Genomic DNA, 22,049 nt, shown 5'->3' on the forward strand with positions numbered 1-22,049 from the left:
TTTGCTGCGAATGGTGGAAGGATAAGGAGCGGGGTTAGATTTCGTACAATATTTTAGTAAAATAGAAGTCACACACACACACACATTGATAAGAGATAGTTGGCACATTGAGCGTTTTAAGATTGAATTATCAGATTCAGTAGAGAAGAGAGAGAGAGAGAGAGAGAGAGAGAGGCCAGGAGAGATAGAGAGCGTTTGATAGTGTAGGAATGATGCGAAAGAGGTGGAAAAAGGTTTAAAGATAGAGAATACATAACATATTTACCCGTTTTTAGTTAGGACGTTTCGGGCTCGGGAAAGTTCAGATTCGTTGCCGGGGAGATACGTTCGCCCCCCGTTTGCAGCTGTCGTGTAGGAAATTTGGTGGAAATGCTATCCCCCCACCCCTGGTGATGCCCTATATTTCATGCACAATGAAGTGTAGTTTGATGATTGCAGCTGCAGTGGCTGTGTGCGTGTGTGTGTGTGGGGGGAGATGAAGGGGAGGGTTATTCTAATGTGTCGAATGCCACCGTTTGCAGCCGGCTAACGAGGGTGACTGCACCGCCGATGCACCACTAGCGTACCGACACACACACACATACAATCACGCTGGCTCGCTGCTAAGGAAAATCAATTCTTTGCACTCTCGTCGTACGTTCTATATCGATCATCCCCTCTTTTTCGGGATGCCGGAGCCGGAGTTTTCTTGCGGCAATCACACGCTGAAGACACTGGGTGATGAGGGAGGGAGCTATTCACAGGAACACCGGTGATTCACTACTAAGGGAATGCAAACAGACGTTGGTGCAGTTTCTAAAACGGGAGAGGAGGTTCGGGGAATGCAACTGGACATTAGGGCTCGCCGAAACGTACGTACCTAGTGGCCGGAGTCGAGATTTCGATTCCGGATGGACCCGTGAAACAGCAACAGCAGCAGCAGCACGTACGAGCAGATGAGCCCGTTCATTGTTCGATCGAAAAACTCACAACAGCACAGCGGATCGATATCGGGTGCGGGGATCGTAATCATAGAAATCGGCCGCACTGTAGTGTGATCTCATGCTCCCCAGGAACGGACGGGGAATGCTATGTTGGATATTCGTCTGTGAGTGTGTTTTTTGCCGCCACTTTCTCGCTCTTCTCTCTTTCTCTTTTGGGCTAATAAAACACAAACCAAATTGGTTGCCGGTTGCCCAGCAGATGCACAAGAGGTGAGCAAAATTGGGTCGTTCATGTTACACGTGTTGACAAACTGCTTTTTGGAAATATTCAATAAATTTATTTTTATGGAGCAACAATTGAGAACAATTTAGAAGCATCATCAAATCATATCATTTACAAATATCATAAATTTCCTGCAGGTTCTAATCGGAATCAAAACTCCCTCTATTTGTGCTTTTAAAAATGGCCGTCCAAGCAAGCCGTGACGCAACCCGCCCGAACGCGCGTCTCCTGTCAAACTGCCAACCAGCAACTGTCAAAGGTGAAAAATCGAAAACGGGACGCCTTTTTCGCGGACGGAAAGTGAAGAAAATAAAACACACACACGCACGAACGAAAACTGTGCAGTGCAATTGTCCGCGGACCGCATTTCCGGTGTGTGTTTCGGGCCGTGGAAGGCCCTCCGGTAGAAGGGTCACCCTATCTAGCCAGCAAGATGTCGGTGCCGCCGATAGCCGCTGGCAAACCGTACGCTCCGCCGCTGGTGTCGCATTTCAACATCCCTCCGCCGGGTTTCGGTGCGCCCGGTTGGTGGCGCAGGCATCGGTGGCCCGGTAGCACTGGCCGCCGCAGCCGCGCCAACGGGACAATGGTTGATCCTACGGCCACCGTGCCGCCGGTCATACCAGCGGGCGCAGCAGGAGCAGCAGCAGCAGTAGCGGCAGCGGCCGTCCCCGTGACCACGGCAATCGTGAACGAATGGTCGGAACACAAGACGCCCGAGGGCCGAACGTACTACTACAACAGTATCACCAAGCAGAGCCTGTGGGAAAAGCCGGACGAGATGAAGACGCCGGCCGAAAAGCAGCTCAGCCAGTGCCCTGGAAGGAGTACCGGTCGGATTCGGGCAAGCTGTACTATCACAACACCGCCACCAAGGAGTCACAGTGGGTGGCGCCGCCCGAGTATCTCGAGCTGAAGGAGAAGGTGGCGGCCGAACAGGCGGCGGCCGAGGCGGCCAAAGCTGCCGCGCTGAAAACCTCCGCCATGGCCAGCAGTATGCTGATGCAGTCGGTGGTGCTGCCGGTGGTTTCACCGCCCTGGCAGGGGCGCCGGCGACAGGCAGGAGTGACGCCGAATGCGGTTGTTGCGCCACGGCCGCCGACGTACCGCTCGGTCTGGGGGGATGGCCGGCGTAACACCCGGATCGGCCGAAAATTCTTCCTCCGCACTGGACAAGCGATGGCGGCAACGCTGGCCGCTATCGAGGTGCCGGACGATCCGGTCGACAAGCGGCAGGACGAGGAATCCCAGCCGGGCCAAACGGACGAGGAGCCGGCCATGGAGTTTAAGGACAAAAAGGAAGCGATCGAAGCGTTCAAGGAGTTCCTGAAGGAGCGCAACATCCCCTCGAGCTCGTCCTGGGAGCAGTGCGTAAAGATCATCCAGAAGGATCCGAAGTTTAACGTGTTCAAGAAGCTGAGCGAAAAGAAGCAAGCGTCAACGCGTACAAAACGCAGAAGCTAAAGGACGAGCGCGAGGAGCAGCGGCTGAAGGCGAAGCGGTCGAAGGAGGAGCTGGAAAAGTTCCTCATGTCCTCGGACAAGATGAACTCGGCGCTCAAGTTTTACCGGTGCGACGAGCTGTTCGCCAACCTGGACGTGTGGAAAGTCGGTGCCGGAGCAGGACCGGCGCGACATCTACGAGGACTGCATCTTCAACCTGGCGAAGCGGGAAAAGGAGGAGGCGCGGGTGATGAAGAAGCGCAACATGCGCGTGCTGGGCGAGCTGCTCGAGGCGATGACGACCGTCACGTACCAGACGACCTGGTCCGAGGCGCAGGTAATGCTGCTGGACAATGCGTCGTTCAAGAACGACGTCAACCTGCTCGGCATGGACAAGGAGGACGCACTGATCGTGTTCGAGGAGCACATCCGCGGGCTGGAGCGCGAGGAGGACGAGGAGAAGGAGCGCGAGAAGAAGCGGCTCAAGCGGCAGCAGCGCAAAAACCGCGACCAATTCCTCGCCCTGCTCGACACGCTGCACGAGGAGGGCAAGCTGACGTCGATGTCGCTGGGTGGTAGCTGTACCCGCTCATATCGGCCGACCTGCGCTTCTCCGCCATGCTCGGGCAGCCGGCTCGACGCCGTGGATTGTTCAAGTTCTACGTGGAAAACCTAAAGGCCCGGTTCACGACGAGAAGAAAATCATCAAGGAAATACTGAAGGAGAAAGAGTTCATCGTGGTGCGGACGACCACGTTCGAGGACTTTGCGACGGTCGTGTGCGAGGACAAGCGGTCGGCGACGCTGGACGCGGGCAACGTGAAGCTGACGTACAACTCGCTGCTGGAGAAGGCGGTCGCGGCCGAGAAGGAGCGGCTGAAGGAGGAAACGCGCCGCATCCGCAAGCTCGAGAACGAGCTGAAGGGGTGTGGATCGAGGCGGGCCTCTCCGGTGTCGATAGCTGGGAGACGGCCCAGAAGCTCGTCATGGACCGGGAGGTGTACGACCTGTACGAGAAGGACGATAAGGTCGAGCGGCTGTGGGGAAGACTTGTGAAGGAGACGGAAGATTCCTGCAGCCACCATCATTCGCGTTCGAAAAAGTCGAAAAAGAGTCGAAAGCACAAGAAAAAAATCGCGCTCCTCGTCCAAATCGGTAAGCAATCGTGGTAGTGTGTTTTTTTATGGTAGAGCAAGTCTTATTTAACGGAAATCCATTTCTCCAACAGCTCTCGGAAGCATCGGAAGTGGAGTATGAAAAGCCTTCGTCGAAGAAAAAGCGTCGATCCCGGTCGCGAACTCCCCTGACGGCGAGCGATCTGTCGGAAAGCGAGCATGAGCTGCACGAGGAACCGCTGCACCATCACAACGACCATCACGGTGGTGGCGGCGACCGATTGGACCGGAAGCGGAAAAAGAAGAAAAAAGCACCACCGCAAACAGTCCCGCTCACCGTCGTACGAGGAGATGCTGGTGATGGAGAAGAATGGTGGCGGTGGTGGTGGTGGTGGTGGCGGTGCAGCAGCTGCTGCTGCATCCCGTTCCCGGACACCCTCCCCGGAGGTAGAGAAGAAAAGGTAAGACGGGGGCAATTTTCTCATATTGGGACTAATTTCACTCATCCATTCTTTTCGATATATCCTCTATCTCTCTCACACACACAGAAAAAGAAGGACAAAAAGAAAAAAGACAAACGTCGAACGTCTCGATCGGTCAGTCGGGCCAGTAGCGGCGCACGGATTCGCAGCCTGGACGAGGGCCGCCGAAGCAGGGGCGGCAGCAGATCCTCCAAAATGGCCGACGATGCGGCACTGAGCGAATCGGAACTGGAATCACAGCGGGCCGCACTGTTGGCGCAGCTGAACGAACAGATGGACGAGTAGCGCGACATGCCACGTGGAGAAGAGGAGCAGTAGGCGACCCCCGGTGACAACATAAACGGAGACGGAGAACACCGGAGTACGTAAGAACGTGGGTGTATATTTTACGCGAAAAAGTCTATAAAATCAGTCCGCTACACAATCGTGAGCCGCCGCAAATGGTCGTGTGCCTGCGTGTGTATGTGTGTTTGCATTTTTTTTTTTTGGAAGAAAATCGGCCCTTCAAATGGCTAACCCAGCTCTAGTGGTAAATGTAGTTAGATCATGGTGTTTGTGTTAAAAGTGAGGATGAACGTGGTGGTAATATCAGACTTGCTGTGGAGGAGCATCCTGACCCTTAGATGTCCTCCTCGATGGGCTTGTAGTCGGGCAGCAGCTCCCAGATCTTCATGCGCCAGCGCTGGCGACGCATTCCCGTTTCCTTCTCGATGCGCAGGATAATGTGCAAACGTTGCCACCCGCGAACACTTTCCATTTCAGTTGCCTGAGAGTGTGGGGAGAAAGGGGAGAAATAAACGCATAGATTAAGCATCCATTTGCAGATAGGAGACAGCAAGTCGTCGTGTGACCATCCTTACCATTCGTAGTGGGAAGCAGCGTGAGACATCTTGCCGTGCAGTATCATGAGCGATTGCTTCGTCTTGCCGATCCAGATGGAGATGACCTTTTCCGCCATTCGCACCTCGTACCAATCGATGGCCACCTGCGCTTGCACCGTTGTTGCTCTGGGGCGTGTTGAGTAAAGGTGGGTAAAATTAACCACACAAAATCATTTAAACAATTTTCAATAAACTCCCTGTCTTACCATCTTCCGTGTCGGACGGCCACCCGGTACAGCTTGTACTCGTGCATCCCATCGGCCAGCGCCTTCTTGCTTTCCCACAGCGCATTCGTGAGGAACCACCACTTGCGGAAGTACTTGGCGCTTGTAGTACCGCCTCCGGTAAGCGATCGAGCGGCGCTCATTCTCATGCCGTATGCCCAGCAGCAGCTTGAACGCATGCATGCCGAACCGTTTCAGCTTCAGCAACCGGAACTCCTTCGCGATCTGATTGTTAGCGATCCAGGCCTGCCGTTCCTGCTCGCGTATAATTTTCTGCAGCTTCTCGAGCTTGCGCTTTTGCGCATCTCCGGTAGCGCCGCTTCCGCGCTTCTATCCTCGTGGCGCTTCGCCTCTTCCGCCGCCTGCTTCGCATCTTCGCGCTCCTTCTCCATGCGCAATCCGGCGCTCCTTCGCCTCCTGGTGCCGCTGGCTACGCTCCAGCGCACGCTGCTGCATCTTGGCGAGGAACTTCGGTATCATCAACCCCTGCGCCTGCAGCTTGCGCATCTCATCCTCCTCCGACGTGTCCGCCTTGATGTTGCCCACAATCTGAATGCACTTTGCCTTCGCCCGCAGCCGCACATGGCCGGTGCGGGCCGCCTTCAGCAGCTCGCTCTGTATTTCCGCCTTGGAGATTTTGGACGCCTCGGAAAACTTGGACAGCTTCAGCTCGGTAATGATGGCTCCTGCCGCTCGAGCTTCAGCTTCTGCAGCTCGATAATGTCCTGCTGCACTTGAGCCGGTGCTCGTACTCCTTCTTTGACCGAGGTGGGCTGGCCGTCGAGTCGGTGGACGGTTTGCTGCGCAGTGCGCCCTTCTTGCGGCTGTGCCGGATGTTGCTGATGAAGTCGTTGATGCGCTTCAGCTTCTGTTCCCGCGTGCTCGTAACGCCCGCCCCCTTGGAGATCTTCTCCAAGATCGTGTACTGCAGCCACTTGAGAAGTACTGCTTCAGGACGGCACGGTCGTGATTCTGCAGGTAGCCCTCCTTCAGCGCATTGCTGATGAGTTTGCGCGACTCTTCCGTCAGCTCGACGCGATCGTCTTTGGCGGCGCCCGAGTCGGGCCGGTAGTTGGTAACGCACAGCTCGCTGTAATCCTTCAGATCGCACTTTCGCACCACGATGGGGTCCGCTTTGGAGAGCTTCTCCGCGGCCGGTGCAATTTCCAGCAGCTCCGACTCCTCCTCATCATCGTACTCGTAGGCCAGCCTATTGCGGCGCGAAAAGGCCGAACTGGGTCCTGGTCCTCCTTCGAGCCGCTGTGCGATGTGTCGATGCGCGATATGGTGAGACACTCGCTGCTATCGGTCGGGAGGGAATCGCGCTTGCCGCTGCGGTCCTCATTCGCACCGGAATGGTCCGCCGTGCTGTCGGTCGACTGGAACTCCGTCTCGTCAAACTCATCCACGTCCGAGTCGAGCGACTCCAGGAAGAGATCATGGTCGTCAAAATCGTACTCGGAACCGAGGGAGAATGAGGAATCGTCTGCCGGAAAGGTGATGACCTCGGTATTGCCAAACCGCACGATCTTACTGTCTTCGTCCTGATCTTCGGCCGGATCTTCTTCAGGTTTGTGGTGGACTCCATTGGGTGTGTACTCCACTACACCATTGCTCGGGTCATCCAATGCTCCGAAATTGGGCACTACGTTAGCAGACTCCTTCTCAATGTTCTCCTGCTCTTCCCTTTCAATAATTTCTTCAATTGTAGCTGTCTGCTTCACCATACCTAACGGCCGCTCATCCTGAATCTCCTCAAACAGCTGTTCCGAACCTTCGATGGCGCTCTGGTAAAAGTGTGTCGTATACCGCTCACACTCCTCCAAGCTCTCGTAAATCATCCCATTGTCAATCTTCGGGATGTTAATGTACAGAATGCTCCGCTTCTGGGAGCTCACCTGCGTCTTCTTCCCATTCCCTGCTCCACCCATGTGTTCCAGCTGCTTGCGAAACTTGTTCAGCTCATTCTCGCACAACGTCAGCTCGATCGAACGGTTATGGTTTTCCAGATTTTCCAGCTGGTACGCCTTGACCGGATCGATGAATGGTTTCGTGCGCGTCTCACCACCCTTCTCCTCCTTCCGGCGGATCATCTCGTGACGGATGTCCATCACCAGCACCGGATCGAGCATCGGTTTCCCATTGCCGGGCGTTCCACTACCAGCCCCCTCGCCTGCCATCATCAACCTCAGCTGGTTCTCGTCCACAAAGTCCATGTTGATGAACTTTTTCACCGTCTTGGAGGTAACGGTCAGGTTGTTCAGATGCTTGCGACGGATCCGATCCCATCGCGATTCCTTTGCACGGGCTTTGCGCAGCAACTTCTCCAGTATCACGTCCGGATTATTATCCGGGTCGTTTTCGTTCGCAGACATTTGGTGCACGGAATAAATATATATGGGATGAAACCAATGTACGGGACGGGAACAGTCTTTTCGTTAACTCGGTGTCGTATATTCTTCTGGTTACTTTGTCTTTGTTCCCACACACTGCCAATGTTGTCGATAAACAACAGCTTGGCGGTTGCCATGGATATCGAACTTGAACGCAGCTGGCGCTGTTCGGGGTCGTCGGCGGGTGCGCCATAATAACAATGTCACGCGTTGCGAAGCGTTGTTTGAAAGGAAGCTCTCTCTCGCTCTCTCTTATTTATTGCGTTTATCCTTTTTTAAAAATCAAGCTATTTTCTTCATACACCCTTGGACAGTAGTTTTGGGCAATCAACTGATAGCCCGTTGTGCCGCCAGCGACTCGCATCTTCCCGCTAGTACGATGGAGCATGTGAACGGTCATCGCATGGGCAAGGCGGTCCTTCGCTTCCTCCAGCCGGCTAGGATCGAACATCATGCCCACGTTGGTTTCGTCGAAGGGATGAAGGATACTCCGCCGGTGCACCTGCAGCATTCCGCGGCAGCCGCTGTCAAGGATCTCCTGTAGGGTGAGTGTTTCGCACGTCTGAACGACCTGGTAGGTGAGTAGAAAGGACCCATTGCGGATGTTTTTTTGTTCGTCGAAATATTTGAAGTTGCTATAAAAAACACAGTTAATGAAAACAATTAACTTTTTAAACGCTACAAAACTCCTCATCGTTCGAACTTACTTGAGACAACGCTCGGCAAACAGTTCCCCAAACCCGCCCCGCCTTAGTCCGATTACGGACGTTCCGACAAGCCGTTCCGTTTCGGCGCCGAAAAGTTTGCATTGACAAAGTCGAGCGTTTTCAGCGTCACCACGTCGAGGTCGAGGTAGATGCCACCGTACTTGTACAGCAGCACCAGGCGCAATATCTCCGACAGATACTCGGCACCATTCGGCCGTTCGTGCAGCCGGTCCGATCGGATCACCGCCTCCACCGGTGTACCTTGCGCGAACCGGTTCAAATCTAGCCAGCGGAAGTGAACGTTTCCAAACCCCGCCAACGTTGGCAGATCGGGAAACCGTACCTGGCTGGGGTTCGTTATTGGGTTCCAGGAGGCGAACAGGACGATTATCTTCTTGAGCGGATTGGCACGTGCTGCCGACTCGATCGCGCACGCCTGCCGCGGTCCGATCGTGATGATGCGCTTGAACGGTGCGGACGATTCGATAAAGTACACGCTGCTGTGCGCGTGCAAGTCTTTCGAGGTGTCGTAGGACGTCAGAAAGCCCGGATCTCCTTGAGCAACGTCGGCGGGAATGTACGCCGGTTTCGGGCGGCGATCGCGTATCAATCGAAACAGCAGCAGCAGCAATAATGCACACACAGCATATCGAACGTAGCGGAACGAATTATGTGAGATCATTTTGGAGGAGCTGATTGTACCTCAGGTAAGTATTGGTATCAACTGAACACGATCAGTTGTACGCACGTTTTTGGAGCAGCTTCGATACAACCTACATAAGATTTGTTTAAACAGCTGGTTTTGGTTTCTGGCTCAGTCTGTGTCCGTACAATGATACTACACGAATGAAAATGACGAGCGAGAGACAGAGATAAGCTGAAAACAAAACACGTAACATATGCTCAACATTTTCGCAAACGATGTACAAGAGCGTATAAATCACCTTCAATCAGCTGTACGAACACGCCCGCCCGCCCGCATAACGGTGCAGTGCGAGTCGTTTTGTTTTGCGTTAAATTTTGCATTCCTTTTCATTCGTTTTCACGCAATGTACGCACGATAGATTGCCCCCGAAGAATGTCGGAACATATTGGGGAGCTTTGACTTTCTTTTATAAGGCAATGTCGTTGGAAGCGGGTTCGTCAGTTGTTGGAGGTTGCTAGAGACAAAGTGATTTCTACTGATCATCAACTACACATAAGTGATAAGTGGTTTAAGATTGTGTGATATTACAATAGCTGCTCCGCGATAGTCCCAGGGTGAACAAAACGCGTCAAATTGTATAACGCGATATCTAAAAAGCTAACTAAGTTAATGATTTGAAGTGTTGATGTGTTGATTGGGCGATGAGCCATTTATTGATACTGATCGCGTGACGACAGGGTGTGATCGCGTGTGATCGATCGAAGAATGAAGATCTCGCTACTTAAGACATGGTAATGAGCTGATAGTGTTAGAAGACGGGCCCACAAGACCCGTACACGTTGGGACAGTGCCGTTCGGCTAGCACAGCGTAAGCGACCCGTGACCCAACCCGCACCGGATTGTTTACTCAGCTTGTTCCACAGGTGCACCACGATCGATTGATTGAGCGCATCGAGGACCGACTTTAGGTACGGTTCTTCAAAAAACTGTTTATAATTCCAATACGCAATTGCGTAAAAAGCGCTGGGTGGATAGACGGTAAAGTGCTGGGAACAATGCTGGTCATGTTGGTGATCGACTGGGTATGGCAGTGCTTTACCAATACGCGCGTTATTACCCCTGGACCATTTTGAGCCCATTGATAACCATTATAGTTGGCCAGTAGGTCTCTAAAAGAAAGAAACGATCGTTAACAGTTTGGTAGAAGGTAATCGGATCTTATATTAAACGTTCATCCACTTACCGAACACACATTTCCGCCAGCTCATGACCGTGGCCTTTCGGTTCCAAGTTCATTACAGCGGAATTAATCAAATCAAACGATTCGGCACCGGCATAGTTCGGTTCCAGCTTCTCAAAAGACTGTTGCACGATCACATCCAGATCAAGGTACGTTCCACCATACTTGTAGAGGGTCAGATAGCGCATCACATCGGACAGATGCGAGTTCATGTACTGTGAGCGTAATATTTCCCCCCTCGCCATCCATTCTTCCAGCGGTGTTTCGTTCGCGTATGTGGTCAAGTTGACGTAGCGCAGATGCACATTGGGATACTCGAGCAGTGCGTCAAGGACTGGCTGTGTCGTGCGGTTCCGGAAGCCAACCGGGGCTGCAAACAGTACATACACGTTCCACTCCGGATTGGCCCGGGCAGCCGACTCGATTGCACAGGCTTGTCGGGCATTCAGCCGCACAATACCGTCCTTCTTCATGCAGGATGTTTCGTGAAAGAAGATGTTACGGCCATCGTCAGTCGGTTGCGGTACGGACTGCTGCACATCCTCCAGTATGTTTTTCCGTGTAAGCTGTACCCGGTAGTGACGTTACTGCCGAAGATCTTGAAACAGGTGTTGATCCATGGACTTGGAGTTGTTGGTGCGGAGGTAGTCGTGGCGACACGCTTCAATGTTGAAGACGGAACTGTGACGGATTCACTTTTCTGTTGGTGTAATTGTTTTGTGGCGAAAAATCGGTTTTCGTATGATTCCCAAAATTCCAAATCTTCTTCGACAATCTGAGAGTAAATGTGCGGCGTAATTCTCCTCTGGCGATCACCAATGCGACGTACAAGCAGAAGAAAAACGAATGCACCAACGATATAAAGAACAAAGCGACACTTTCTTTGTGAGAACATTTTACACTGAAAAGCTTGAGTAGTCGTATCTCAGCTGAGCACCGCGATCGACTGAACGCGATGATTTGATCAACTGTTTTTGGAGTGACGCGTGGGAACAATATTGGAAACTTTGATTTAAACAGCTTTATAGTGCGTCTCTGTTTGCCCGAATCGTTTTCCAAGAAATGTGGCGGAGTTTTGGTAGTACGGCGCTGGTGTAAATATTTCGAAGGTTGTTTTTTTTTTTTTTGGACTTAAAGTCTATTTGCCATATTTGCATCTTTCGATCTTTTGAGGTTTAGAAGAACTTTGGTAAATACAGTACTTGTTTGACAATGTTTGCGGGAATGTACGATTGCGTTGGTAGCTGTTTGCTGTGAGGTTAACATGGCATGCAACTAAAAATGAATGTAATTGCAGTACAAACCACAGAGAAGATGCCAAGGGAACTTGCGCTACTAACGCTAGTTAATGTTTCAGCGCACACCAGCCGATTCTGGTTTCACCAACGCAACGATCAACGACGACTAACTTAAATTTGCAATAAAGTCCTACCTCGCCGATCGCTACTATACTGTGAAGCTGGGTCAATCTATTTACAGGTCAAATCCACTCTATGAATCTTCAGAGGACCAACGCAGTGCACCAACTTCGGCACCCTATTGCTTTTCTTGTTAACCTACGATGTCAATAGCAGTAGAGTGCTAGTACTCAGCCGGTCTCATAGTACAGTCGTCAACTCGCACGACTTAACAACATTCCCGTCATGGGTTCAAGCCCCAAATAGACCGTGCCGCCATATGTAGGACTGACTATCCTGCTATGGGGGGAAATCAATAAGTCACTGAAAGCCAAGCCCACAAGTGTGTTGGCAGGCCTTGACCGGCATCGGTTGTAAAAGAAGTGCATCGGAGCCAAAGAAGAAGAAGAAGCTAGTACTCAGGCTCTTCCGACCAGTTCTGCATAAATCGTGCTTTCGACGTCGTCAGTGACGATTTCGTGCCGGGGATTTCGGTAGCGAAATTCACTGCTTTTTGTTCATTATATGCACATTAATACACTGTAAACTTCAATTATTATAGATCAGTCGATGGACATTAACGCATCTGAAACACACAGGTTTAACAACAACTGGCTCCTAACGTACATATCCGTTGTATGTACTTAGGTCCTACCTGCGGGGTTGGTTTATAAGGTCCCAAAAATTCAGCTGGATGCCGTAGTATTGTGCCATGTCAGGTCCGATGCGGTTGTGCTAAAGCCTTCTTCTCGTGAATGATGATACCATTAGCCATGCCAAGGAGAACGATAGGTGCTTTTAACTGTCGGCAGAATACATAACCTGCTACAAGAGGGTTTTGTTCTTACGTAGTCTATTCCGAGTGATAATGTAGGAACTTGTGTGCGTGTTTTGAAATAGAAGATCTCGCTTGCTTATTGATAAATAATTTTTCTAATTACTATCACTTAATTTTAGTCCTAGTTCTAATTCACTCATTAATTCATTCTCTGCACTGATTTCTCTAATTGTACTAATACCTAATTCTAGCATTACATGCAAATAGCCTACCGTAAGGCGTTATTAACGGGTTAGTATAAATCTACAAAGTGGTATCAATTGGAGGATTAAGTAGAAAATCCTGTAGCTATTAATCGTTCTGTTTCTCGGTAGCCAGTTGTTTGAAATTTAGGGTCTTTTCGATTGGCTCCTGTTGAGTATAATATGGCAACCTGTCACGGCTCGTTGAATGGGTAAAGATTTTTAACGGATTAAGTGTAGTGTAGTTTAATGGTATATTTCATTGATTATTGCGAATTTATTGTCTAAAAATGTCAACTTGTTTTGTAATGATTGGAATGATTGTTATTATTATTATTTTTTTTGCAAATCTGGTTGAAAATTTACCGGATTGGTACGTTGTTACCTTGATCGATCGATCGTTAAAAGCTGAGCTTTTGCAAGAAATCGAAGGCGTTAATGGGTGGTCAATTCCTTAAATGCATCTGCCTCCGTTGGTCAGACGTTTTAAAGAGATTTTTAACAATAATTAGCTAAGGTTGTGAGGATAGGTCAATAAAAAGATAAGTGATATTGAAACATTACGTTGATCACACCTAGCTAATTAAGACCACGTGTTACAAATCATCTAACCATAACATCAGTTTTATTTGTTCGTAATGCTCCTCTTTATCGGACGACTACGACCTAAACTGCACGACTAACATTGACTGCACTTAAAAGCGGAGAAATGTTACAATTTGACAACAGCTCTTACAAATACTTACAATTTGACAACATATTTTGCCACACTGCTTCTAGTTCGCACAACGCGTAACGCATGTGCAGCTGCTCAAATAAATGACACGCGTTGCTGTCTCGCTTACAAAGGATTGAACAGGGGTGAACAGGCCCATGGCCGTTAAAACGGGACTCTATATGAGTTACAAATCAAACTGCTGCTAATACTGAAAAACGGGTTTGGACAAACGCGTCGAGTTGGTTTGAATCATTTTCATATTTTCAACAACCGATTAATAAGTGAGTGTATCAGTGATTGCTAACTCATACTCTCCTTCTTTGCCTTTAAAGATGCGTACGACTATTGCAACAGTTCATTTCAGCAGTGATAGATTGATTGACTTCTTTAACGCTCTGTGCACTCTGCATCGATCGATAGGATAATAGTACCATTGATTGTGTGCTTCAGATGTCTTTTCAAACTCTATATAGCCGCTTCCCATAATCCCCCAAAGATAACCGATCGTGGTGGAATGAATTCGCATTCGAATCCTGCTTGATTGCTCCTCGTGCTATTTTTAGGTTTAGGTATTGCACGAGGTTGCGTTTTTCCAACTATTGAATCACTTAATGCTTGTATTGTATTGTTATACATTAAATAAATAATAACTTTATTAATGTTTATAATAGTAGGAAACATTTGTACATCGAATTACAAATAATCATTAATGTTATGCATTCCAATTAGCTGATGAAAATCAAGACAATACAATCCGATGTCTTGTACCAATACCTATGCGAGGGGTATCTACATGGCAGTATCGCTTTATTGATGAAGATGTTGCAATGGCGACAGCAGCGACAGTCTGTGATCGTGTGTGATCAATTGATGATTTTAGGAAGCTTGAATTAAGATATGATTATGTGCTGATAGTGTTAGAAAACGTGTCCACTAGACCGGTACACTTTGGGGCAGTACCGTTCGGCTAGCACACCGTAAGCGACCCGTGACCCAACCCACACCGGATTGTCTTTACTCAGCTTGTTCCACAGGTGCACCACGATCGATTGATTGAGCGCATCGAGGACCGACTTTAGGTACGGTTCTTCAAAAAACTGTTTATAATTCCAATACGCAATTGCGTAAAAAGCGCTGGGTGGATAGACGGTAAAGTGCTGGGAACAATGCTGGGTCATGTTGGTGATCGACTGGGTATGGCAGTGCTTTACCAATACGCGCGTTATTACCCCTGGACCATTTTGAGCCCATTGATAACCATTATAGTTGGCCAGTAGGTCTCTAAAAGAAAGAAACGATCGTTAACAGTTTGGTAGAAGGTAATCGGATCTTATATTAAACGTTCATCCACTTACCGAACACACATTTCCGCCAGCTCATGACCGTGGCCTTTCGGTTCCAAGTTCATTACAGCGGAATTAATCAAATCAAACGATTCGGCACCGGCATAGTTCGGTTCCAGCTTCTCAAAAGACTGTTGCACGATCACATCCAGATCAAGGTACGTTCCACCATACTTGTAGAGGGTCAGATAGCGCATCACATCGGACAGATGCGAGTTCATGTACTGTGAGCGTAATATTTCCCCCCTCGCCATCCATTCTTCCAGCGGTGTTTCGTTCGCGTATGTGGTCAAGTTGACGTAGCGCAGATGCACATTGGGATACTCGAGCAGTGCGTCAAGGACTGGCTGTGTCGTGCGGTTCCGGAAGCCAACCGGGGCTGCAAACAGTACATACACGTTCCACTCCGGATTGGCCCGGGCAGCCGACTCGATTGCACAGGCTTGTCGGGCATTCAGCCGCACAATACCGTCCTTCTTCAAGCAGGATGTTTCGTGAAAGAAGATGTTACGGCCATCGTCGGTCGGCTGCGGTACGGACTGCTGCACATCCTCCAGTATGTGTTTGCCGTGTAAGCTGTACCCGGTAGTGACATTACTGCCGAAGATCTTGAAACAGGTGTCGATCCATGGACTCGGAGTTGTTGGTGCGGAGGTAGTCGTGGCGACACGCTTCAATGTAGAAGACGGAACTGTGACGGATTCACTTTTCTGTTGGTGTAATTGTTTTGTGGCGGAAAATCGGTTTTCGTATGATTCCCAAAATTCCAAATCTTCTTCGACAATTTGAGAGTAAATGTGCGGCGTAATTCTCCACTGGTGATCACCAATGCGACGTACCAGCAGAAGAAAAACGAATGCACCAACGATATAAAGAACAAAGCGACACTTTCTATGCGAGAACATTTTACTTGTGTTCACGCAGAAAAGCTTGAGTAGTCGTATCTCAGCTAAGCAAAGCGATCAACTGAACGCGGTGGTTTAATCAGTTGTGTTTGGAGCACGTGAGTACAATATTGGAAACTTTGATTTAAACAGCTTTGTAGTGCGTCTCTGTTTGCTCGATTTTTTTTTCCAGAAAAGTTGGTGGAGTTTTGAAATAGCGCCGGTGATTTTTATTTACTTTTATAGAGACTTTGAGCCTATTGGCCTCATTTGCCTCTGTCGATCTATCGAGGTGTCGAACAACTTTGAAAGTCCAGTCGTTGTTCCACAATGGTCGCGGGAAGGTACGATTGCGACGGTCGCTGTTTGCTGGGAGTGTAACGAATATAACCAAACGAATTAGGCGAGATTCCTATCTAAGTTAAACATGGTGTGCAACTGAAAATGATTGTACAAACCATGGAGGATATACCAAGAGAGCTTGAGCTCTTAAATGTAGTAAATAGTAGCGTCAGATGTTATAAACAGGAGATCGAGCACAGACGACTAATCCACGCATCGATCAACAACGACTACGATCTGTTTGAGTTTGTATGAGCATTTGCTGTAAATCCTGGTACCTGGCTGGTTTACAAGTACACGGTATTAATGCTTGGATGTCCAGGTTACGGCCCCATGATGTTACAGATAAGGCCGTATCTCGCTGGTCGCTCTTATTCTGTGAATCTGGACTTTTATATTTCTTCCTTTTTTAGTATTGAGGACTTATCATCAATGGAACACGTGAGCTTCACGACATAACCTCCAGCAAGGTGCTCTACTATTGCATTGACTCTACGTCTCGACTGTCTGCGATGTTTTTTTCAGTTCCGACTCGACAATTCACTGCATTTTAAACATATAAACTTTGTAACTTTCTTATTGTTCTTGAAACATTGGAAGAATCGCATAAAATTATCCATCGATAGACAAACAATTATTAAACAAAATAAGTATGGAGAAACGTTCCTATTGCATGTTACAATATTTTGGGGACTGTATGTACTCAGGTGAGGTAAAATACATCCGGGGTTAGCTTAAAAGGTTTAAAAAAAATGTAATATTGTGCCATATGTCAGGCCCGATGCAGTTGTGCCAATGTCAATGTCAGTATCGTATACGTGCCAACGAGCTGTTATTAATTGTCGGTTGAACACACCACCTGCAACAACTGAGCCGTTGTCTTGAGATGGTCTATCACATGTGAGACTTTGGGAACGTGTGTGTAAATTCTTCTAATTCTTCTTATTTCTAGCCTGAGTTTTAATTCATTCATTCATTCATTCTCTTCACTAATTTCTCTCAATGTACTAATTCCTAAGATTATCCGTACATGCAAATAGTCTACCGTAAGGCATCATTTACGGTGTATCGTATGTATAAATATTATGTAGTAAAGTGTACCAGTGTTGTCCGCCACGTTAAGTTGTTTGATCTACAAAGTAATATCAATTGGTGGATTAAATAGAAAATTTTGTAGCTCTTCTTCGTTCTATTGCTTGGTAGTCAATTGTTTGACAGTTACGGTCTCTTCGATTGGTTCCTCACAGATGGCTTGGTAGTATATTTGATAGATGCATCGGCTTTCTACAACAATCGTTTCTCAGCAGAACCGATTCCCAATCGCGTTGGAAGAGGTTCGGCAGTTAGATTAAATTCAGATGTTTTAAAGAGAGATTCTTAATATTAATTACCGAAACGTGGTAAAAGTAGTAAGTCTATTGATATATTGTGTGATATTGAAACACCACGTTGATCGCGCCGAGTAATTTCATTAGACAACGTGTTACAAATTATCCATCCATAACATCTGTTTTATTTGTTCGTAATGCTCCTCTTTCTCGCACACCTACGACCTAAACACAAGAACGTAACATAAACAACCACTGTACTTAGAAGCGGAGAAAAATATGCAAGAGCTCTTACAAATACTTATAATTTGACAACATATTTTGCCACACTGCTTCTAGTTCGCACAACGCGTAACGCATGTGCAGCTGCTCAAATAAACGACACGCGTTGCTGCCTCTCTAACGCAGGATTTAGGGCTTCACAGGCCCATGGCCGTTAAAATTGGGTTCTATATGAGTTGCAAACCTAACTGCGGCTAATACTGATAAACGCATTTGGTCAATCGTGTCGAGTTGGTTTGAATAATGTCCACACAGGTGACGACATCAACAAATAAATAAGTTACGAGTGTATCAGAGATTACTAACATATCTGTTTAAATAGCTGCTAAATCAAAGGAGATTGCAATGAAATGAAGGAAGAGATTGCTAAATCAGAGATGATACAGTAGCGCCTGGGTGTGCACCTAAAAAAAGTGTTAATTTACACACGTTTCGGTGTAAATTCGAGTCAGCAAAGCAATGGAACAAAAATTAAAATTGATCTGTAAAATGAGTTAGCTACCTTCTATCGCTGAGAATTTGTTCATTCAAACGATATCGACTATTTTTAGGCACTGGCAGTTAAATTGGGTCAAACACATAGGACAATTATAAAAAAACCAAGCACCAACACACAAGATAAGACTACAATCAAATCGGTAAGGAATTGTGAAGCAATACAACAGAACAATGCATGCGATTCGGTATTGCATTGGTGTTTAAAAAACGGTCCCGCAAGAACGGTACACTTTGGGACAGTGCCGTTCGGCTAGCACACCGTAAGCGACCCGTGACCCAACCCGCACCGGATGGTTCTTACTAAACTTGTTCCACACGTGCACCACGATCGATTGATTGAGCGTGTAGAGGGCATGCTCCAGGTACTGTTCCTCGAAAAACTGCCGATAATCTTCGTACCCTATCGCGTAAAATGCACTGATCGGATAGACGGTAAAGTGCCGGCACCGTTCCCGGGTCATGTGAGCCGTCGACCGGGTGTGGCAGTACTTTTGCAGTACGCGCGTTACCACCCCCGGGCCATTGTTGCCCCAGTCCTTGCCATTGAAGTTGGCCAGCAGGTCGCTAGAAGAATTAAACGATCGTTACATGGTTGGCCAAGGATGAATGGATCTCGTATCTTGTAAATATATCCGCTTACCGAACACACATTTCCGCCAGCTCATGACCGTGGCCTTTCGGTTCGAAGTTCATCACGCCGGCCGCAACCCATCGCACCGACTCGGCACCGGCATAGTTCGGTTCCAGCTTCTCAAACGATTGCTGCACGATCACATCCAGATCAAGGTACGTTCCACCGTACTTGTACAGGGTCAGATAGCGCATCACATCGGACAGATGCGAGTTCATGTACAGCGAGCGAAAGATTTCCCCACTCGCCATCCATTCTTCCAGCGGCGTGTCGTTCGCGTATGTGGTCAAGTTGACGTAGCGCAGATGCACATTGCGATACTCGAGCAGTGCGTCAAGGACTGGCTGTGTCGTGCGGTTCCGGAAGCCAACCGGGGCTGCAAACAGTACATACACGTTCCACTCCGGATTGGCCCGGGCAGCCGACTCGATTGCACAGGCTTGTCGGGCGTTCAGTCGCACAATACCGTCCTCCTTCAAGCAGGATGTTTCGTGAAAGAAGATGTTACGCCCATCGTCGGTCGGCTGCGGCATAGACTGCTGCACATCTTCCAAGCTATCCCCGGCGACGAAGCTGTCCCCGGGAACGATCTGGAAACAGTTGTGTATCGGCGGATCCGGAATGCAGCTGTACAGGACGTAGAGTGCGGCCGAAAGAAACAGAAACACGTACACGATCCGCCGTTTGTATCGCATCGGTTGCAGCCAGAAAGACATCGGGACCCGGTTCTGTCGAGTGGCTACCACACTATGCACCTCGATGCGTGACGCAAAACGGTATTTTTGGAGCAAATTATTTACATCTCTTTACAAAATGATTCACTGATACTGATATTGCCAAAGTAAATAACATAAACATTGCCGGATGATGGATAAAACGCGGCACTAGTGATGGTAGTATCGTTCCGAACCTGCTAGGTTCAATCCGTTCCGTTGGTGGAACGTTCGAAACACAGAAGAACAATATATGTGACTAACCAAAGCTAAAAACAAGTAAACCTTAAAATAGAAAGAAAATGAAATAATGATTTGAGTCAAATTATTTCGCTTGATTATGCTGTGCGAGTAGGTTGTTTCCTGCCAAGGAACTGGAACCGTTCGATAATATGAAGAGTTGTCCCATCACTATTCAATTTATCTGTTTATCACAGCGCTTCAATACTCGATATCTTTGTTCGGGTCGGATATCTTATTTGTTGTAATTAATATATTGTTGGTGGTTTTGAGACAAATCGAGTGAACATATCACTAAAAGCAATTGTTAAAACTTTTTTCAAAATAAAGGTAACATGAAAAGTGATTGCAAGTTAAGAAAATGATTTAAATACGTGTTTTTACGAAGCGTACGCATTGCTTCACATCCGATTCGGTTTGAAGTACAGAACTAGGTGTAGTAAACGGGAAAATTTACAAGCTCAAAAGCTCATTTTGAGATGGGCTTTGAGCTTTGAACGAAAGCTATGTTTAAATTTAAATCCCCAAACAGTGCGCGGAACTCACAAAACGTCCAGGATGTAGGTTCGACCAAAAGTTCATGGTGTTGTATCAAAACAAGTCAATTAATTGGATTCAAATATGGCAGTTGATTCAATTCATAGACAGTAAACCCAAGCGCCACAGATTAAGCTTAAACGACTGAAAATTGAATATCCATATAAAAAAAATGAAAGCTCCACAGCTTCATTGGTTTGATCAATAGATGGCGTATTACAACTCATCATTATATTGCTATCCTTTTCTTGCAATGTGTTTCGCTATTCTACCTATTATATAGCCTTCTAACTTTCCGAGCAAAATCTATATGAATGGTCGTGTGGTCAGATACATGGGTATCAACACCAACGACCATCACTCAAATCTCACTTGCTTCAGTACTGGTGGTTTCCATTGGAGTTTAGTATTTAAACAATCGTATCGCCGTTCTAGTTCTAGCGATGCATAACTTCAATGCGAAACCATACAACAGTACAGAGGAAATGAGAAAGCTCTCCTCCAAGCGATGAAGCTCAACTGGTTGGGGTATCCCACCAACAGATAGCGCCACCAGCTTTTTTGCTATTTTTAGAATGCATGAGTCGTTTGGCGTCTGCTAAACGAAGTCTTTCTATATTCCGTTTAGGTAGAGAACTTGAGTCGTTTAGAAGCCGTTTAGTGGTCGTTTAGTGGATTTGTGGCACTTGGGAATGTTGTAGGATAATTGTGTAATTTGGTTTTAAAATCGTACAAGGTCTAGAGACATAATATCAATATGACATGTTTGTGATGATTCATTTAATTGTGTTGTTGTGGCTTTATCAATTAGCAGACGTAGTTAGTTGTTTATCAATTAGCAGACGATGCTAGTTTCCTTTTATGTTTGCTCATTGCAACGCGCTTGTTTTTATCTATTCCAACACTATATGTCACTCATTATTTGGTGGGTAATCACAGCCACAGTGATTCAGAAATCCGATCAGCAGTGACCTGTACTGTTTACAACAATATTAACATGTGAAATGTTTCATCGTATTCATCCGAATTGTAGTAACTGTTAGTACAAACTTCGTACGTGACGACCATCGGTAGATCCCCGATCGTCCTCCGCCGAGATTACACGTCTATACATAAGACTAAAAACTGTGCGGCAGGTTAGTCATGGGCTCAGGGCGTAATGATCAAGACGAGCTACGGCCTGCATCTATGTAGCTTCCGTACACACAGAGGAAGTACAATCAGCTGTGTCTACAGACCGCCTGGCCAATGACCAAACAAGAGAAGAAACGTGTTGTTTCCCTAGATTTGTTGCCAATACAACTTGATGGCGTTCCATATGGGAATTCCACTGCATGTTTCTTTTGTTTTTTTTTTTTTTGTTTGAGTGGTTTTGGAAGAATGGATTTTAAAATAATTATCCAGCCAATTAACGATTAGTCACTGTTCCTGTTAGTATTGAAGTATCCTCACTTCCTGTAGTGTTGCTCTCGATATCGCTCTATCTAAACATGATTGTTAAGCCCTTGAAATGGTTTGTCTGTTGGCGAACAAAACAAAGGTCTATAATACCCAGTGCACCTGGTCAATGGTCGCTGTATGCCCATCATATTCCAACGGCCCATAAATCACTCTCTCTGTCCCTCTCGTCTGCGGAGTTGTAGGATGTATTTTAAGTGGCAAGAAAACGTTGTACCATATTGCATAAAAAGAAGTAGTTAAGCCAGTTAACTTACATGAATGAAGCTAACTGACAAACTGTACCGGGTAATAAATGGCAACGGCTATTTATGGGGTCAGGT

General features: G+C 47.6%; 1 protein-coding gene and 2 pseudogenes across 1 annotated transcript; 1 reads left to right on the top strand and 2 right to left on the bottom strand.

Moving 5' to 3' along the window:
• The first annotated feature begins 1,639 nt into the window (after positions 1-1,639).
• LOC121603078 lies at positions 1,640-4,705 on the top strand (annotated as a pseudogene).
• An 86-nt stretch (positions 4,706-4,791) lies between these two features.
• On the bottom strand, positions 4,792-7,829 carry LOC121603079 (annotated as a pseudogene).
• Positions 7,830-8,007: 178 nt separating this feature from the next.
• Positions 8,008-19,650, bottom strand: LOC121603077. The gene is given in 11 exon segments (XM_041931805.1): positions 8,008-8,377; positions 8,450-8,543; positions 8,546-9,152; positions 9,932-10,081; positions 10,195-10,264; positions 10,339-10,901; positions 14,391-14,751; positions 14,826-15,762; positions 17,141-17,171; positions 18,357-18,711; positions 18,788-19,650. Coding segments are annotated over 11 exon segments (4,245 nt in total). The 5' UTR covers positions 19,495-19,650.
• Positions 19,651-22,049: the final 2,399 nt, after the last annotated feature.

Source organism: Anopheles merus, unplaced genomic scaffold (assembly GCF_017562075.2).
Source record: "Anopheles merus strain MAF unplaced genomic scaffold, AmerM5.1 LNR4000821, whole genome shotgun sequence".
NCBI classification, from domain to species: domain Eukaryota; kingdom Metazoa; phylum Arthropoda; class Insecta; order Diptera; family Culicidae; genus Anopheles; species Anopheles merus.